Here is a 4,682-nt window from a genome sequence, read left to right on the forward strand (position 1 = left end):
TAGCAGGTGGGGACTTGGGTTTGGGTAGTATTTTAAATCTAGGTTCTACTTATAGGAGTGCGTTCACTTTGCGAAATTCATTGAGTTGTACATCTATGATTTGTGCCATTTTCTGGGTGTTATTGGTGTTTACTTCAAAGTGAAAGTAATTTTTCTTAAACTTTAAATCTCTATAGCTATTCATGATCACTTATTTAATATAATCAAATAAGAAACACCAAATAAAGTATATTTGTGTACTCAAGGGTACTTTTATGGAGATTAATATATAATTTTAGTTTTTTCTCAAAAGTATTCTCTCACTGAAAATTAACTCCACAACGTTTATTTAGAACTTTCAGTAACTAAGAGCTGGAGATACCACCGGGAGAGCTTATGTGACAAAAGGGTATGGATACACGTCAGGGTTAGAATTTAGGATGAAATGGCAAATACTATATGCAATAGTAAATTAGGACGCCTGGTGGCGCTGCAGGCTAAGAGTGTGGATAGTGGGCTCTGCGGATAACTAAGACGCCATTAAGCTGAGAAATCCAAAGCCTGAATGCTTCCTAAAAGAAGGACGCATTTTAGGTAAGATCTAGTGGCTAGATCTTCAGAATGGGCGTCGTTCTTGTGGAAATCAGTTAAGAAAGATCGGATTCGCGGTTATTTAAGCAAATCATCTGGGTGGATTGTATACAGAGTTAAAGAAACTGCGCCTTCTGGACCGGGTCTGAACAATGGAGACTGCGCTAGCAAAAACGCCACAGAAAAGGCAAGTTATGTTTCTTGCTATACTCTTGCTTTTGTGGGAGGCTGGCTCTGAGGCAGTTAGGTATTCCATACCAGAAGAAACAGAAAGTGGCTATTCTGTGGCCAACCTGGCAAAAGACCTTGGTCTTAGGGTGGGGGAACTGGCCACTCGGAGCGCGCGAATCCATTACAAAGGAGACAAAGAGCTCTTGCAGCTTGATATAAAGACCGGCAATTTGCTTCTATATGAAAAACTAGACCGGGAGGTGATGTGCGGGACGACAGAACCCTGTATATTGCATTTCCAACTCTTACTAGAAAACCCAGTGCAGTTTTTTCAAACTGATCTGCAGCTCACAGATATAAATGACCATTCCCCAGAGTTCCCAGAGAGGGAAATGTTCCTTAAAATCCCAGAAAGCACCCAGCCAGGGACTGTGTTTCCTTTAAAAATAGCCCAGGACTTTGACATAGGTAGCAACACTGTTCAGAACTACACAATCAGCACAAATTCCCACTTTCATGTTGCTACTCATAATCGCGGAGATGGCAGAAAATACCCAGAGCTGGTGCTGGACAAAGCTCTGGACCGGGAGGAGCGGCCTGAGCTCAGCTTAACACTCACTGCACTGGATGGTGGTGCTCCGCCCAGGTCTGGGACCACCACAGTTCGCATTGTCGTCTTGGACAATAATGACAACGCCCCTGAATTTTTGAAATCACTCTATGAGGTACAGGTGCCCGAGAACAGCCCCCTTAACTCCTTAGTTGTCGCTGTCTCCGCCCGAGATTTAGATGCAGGAGCGTACGGAAGTGTAGCCTATACTCTATTCCAAGGCGATGAAGTTACTCAACCATTTGTAATAGACGAAAAAACAGGAGAAATTCGCCTGAAAAGGGCATTGGATTTCGAGGTAACTCCATATTATAACGTGGAAATTGTAGCCACAGATGGTGGGGGCCTTTCAGGAAAATGCACTGTGGCTATAGAAGTGGTGGATGTGAATGACAACGCCCCTGAACTCACCATGTCGACGCTCTCCAGCCCTACCCCAGAAAATGCCCCAGAAACTATAGTTGCTGTTTTCAGTGTTTCTGATCCAGACTCCGGGGACAACGGTAGGATGATTTGTTCCATTCAGAATGATCTCCCCTTTCTTTTGAAGCCCACATTAAAAAACTTTTACACCCTAGTGACACAGAGAACACTGGACAGAGAGATCCAAGCCGAGTACAACATCACTATCACCGTCACCGACTTGGGGACACCCAGGCTGAAAACCGAGCACAACATAACCGTGCTGGTTTCCGACGTCAATGACAACGCCCCCGCCTTCACCCAAACCTCCTACACCCTGTTCGTCCGCGAGAACAACAGCCCCGCCCTGCACATCGGCAGTGTCAGCGCCACAGACAGAGACTCAGGCACCAACGCCCTGGTCACCTACTCGCTGCTGCCACCCCAGGACCCGCACCTGCCCCTCGCCTCCCTGGTCTCCATCAACACAGACAACGGCCACCTGTTCGCCCTCAGGTCGCTGGACTACGAGGCCCTGCAGGAGTTCGAGTTCCGCGTGGGCGCCACAGACCGCGGGTCCCCGGAGCTGAGCAGCGAGGCACTGGTGCGCGTGCTGGTGTTGGACGCCAACGACAACTCGCCCTTCGTGCTGTACCCGCTGCAAAACGGCTCCGCGCCCTGCACCGAGCTGGTGCCCCGGGCGGCCGAGCCGGGCTACCTGGTGACCAAGGTAGTGGCGGTGGACGGCGACTCGGGCCAGAACGCCTGGCTGTCGTACCAGCTGCTCAAGGCCACGGAGCCCGGGCTGTTCGGCTTGTGGGCGCACAATGGCGAGGTGCGCACCGCCAGGCTGCTGAGCGAGCGCGACGCAGCCAAGCACAGGCTGGTGGTGCTGGTCAAGGACAATGGCGAGCCTCCGCGCTCGGCCACTGCCACGCTGCACGTGCTCCTGGTGGACGGCTTCTCCCAGCCCTACCTGCCGCTCCCAGAGGCGGCCGCGGCCCAGGCCCAGGCCGACTCGCTCACCGTCTACCTGGTGGTGGCGTTGGCCTCGGTGTCGTCGCTTTTCCTTTTGTCGGTGCTCCTGTTCGTGGCGGTGCGGCTGTGCAGGAGGAGCAGGGAGGCCTCTGTGGGTCGCTGCTCGGTGCCCGAGGGCCCCTTTCCAGGGCATCTGGTGGACGTGAGCGGCACCGGGACCCTGTCCCAGAGCTACCAGTACGAGGTGTGTCTGACCGGAGACTCAGGGACAGGCGAGTTCAAGTTCCTGAAGCCTATTATTCCTAACCTTTTGCCCCAGAGCGCTGGTGAAGAAATAAGGAAAACTGCCGCCTTCCGGAATAACTTTGGGTTAAATTAGAGATCTCGTTATGACACATTGTTTTCTGCCACTTATCCCAAACTTTTTCAGATCTAGAATTCGAGAGTGTCATGGACAAAAATTTCACCTTGAGATTTAGCTTTTATTTCCCTTTTTAATGGATTTGTCTGCTGAACTTTATTCTGTCCAAGTATTGAAAACTCAATTTTATTTCATTGCATTTATTTACATAGGGTCATTCCAAATCCATGCATGCTGTTGATTTTCCTGAGATATTTTTCTCTTCTTGTTGGTACTTGTTGTGATAAACCATCTTAATAAAATCAAATATTAATTTTATTTTCTATATATTCTATCCATTCTATTTCATGACACTCTTAAGTATTATATATTTGATGCTAAAATGCAAAAATTAAAAATGTTTCAAATCATTGTATTTTAATTGTTTAAAACAAAGACAAATACATACATATGTAACAAATATGTGAAAAAATATGTAAAAGGCAGCAATCTTCTATTTACTCTTTTTTGCAGCCCTGATTCCTATTAGCAAACTTTTTAAAAACAGTTTAATTGAATTATTACTTACATGAAGAAAAGTGAACAAATCCTTTATGTTCAACTCAATATATATTCACAAAGTAACATATTTAGTACCAGCAACTTGAAGAGAAAATGAAACATCACTGGCACCCCAGGTGCCACACAAATTACTCCTTACAATCACTGCTAGCCCAAGTATGGCAAATATGCTGACTTCCTATACTATAATTTATATAAACAGAGTAATAGAGTATGAACTGCTTGTGTCTGGCTTTTTTCACTCAGCATTATGTTTATGAAATTTATCCATAATACAGCTTTTAAGTTTAGTCCTTTCATTCTCATTGCTGTATAACATTCCACTGTATGAATATACTACAATTTATTTTCTATCCTTTAGATCAGTATTTGGGATAGGGCAAAGTTTGGCTGTTACGAATTATACTGCTATAACCATTATTTTAACATGCCTTTTGGCAACCTGTATATGCAGTTTTGTTGGGTATATGCCTAGAAGTGGAATTGTTGCCCATCTTGTAAGTACATGTTTACTTTTAGTAGACATTTCCCAATAGTCTTCCAGTGGTTGTACTAATTTACACTGCTATCCCCAGTATCTGGATGTACAAATTTTTCCTCATTTCTGCCAACAAACTAGTATTGTCTGTTTTTTTCATTTTATCCCATTGGCAAGCACTTTATACATTTTTAAAAGCTCTTCTTATATTTACTTTCTTATCACTAAGGAATATGTTTGTAACCATTATGAGCTGAACTGTGCTCCCAAATCCCCCTCGAATTCATACGTTGAAACCCTAACTCCCACTACCTCAGAATGTGACTATATTTAAAGATAGGCCTTTAAAAAAAGAGGTAATCACATTAAAATGGGTCATCAGGGCAGATCTTAATCCGATATAACTGCTGTACTTATAAGACGAGGAGATTAGAACATAAAGAGATGCCAGACATGTGAACACACAGAGGGATGCTTATGTGAAGACACTAGAAGAAGATAGCCATCTACAAGCCAAAGAGAGAGGCCTCCAAATGAAACCAACCCTGCCA

The 4,682-nt window shown here is 45.1% G+C and overlaps 1 protein-coding gene across 1 annotated transcript; it reads left to right on the forward strand.

The window, feature by feature from the left end:
• The first annotated feature begins 484 nt into the window (after positions 1–484).
• PCDHB5 (protocadherin beta 5) lies at positions 485–3,410 on the forward strand. The gene has a single exon (XM_025388911.1). It carries the CDS (start codon positions 723–725, stop codon positions 3,108–3,110), a length of 2,388 nt encoding a protein of 795 aa, XP_025244696.1. The 5' UTR covers positions 485–722; the 3' UTR covers positions 3,111–3,410.
• Positions 3,411–4,682: the final 1,272 nt, after the last annotated feature.

This window comes from Theropithecus gelada, chromosome 6 (assembly GCF_003255815.1).
Source record: "Theropithecus gelada isolate Dixy chromosome 6, Tgel_1.0, whole genome shotgun sequence".
Classification (NCBI taxonomy): Eukaryota; Metazoa; Chordata; class Mammalia; order Primates; family Cercopithecidae; genus Theropithecus; species Theropithecus gelada.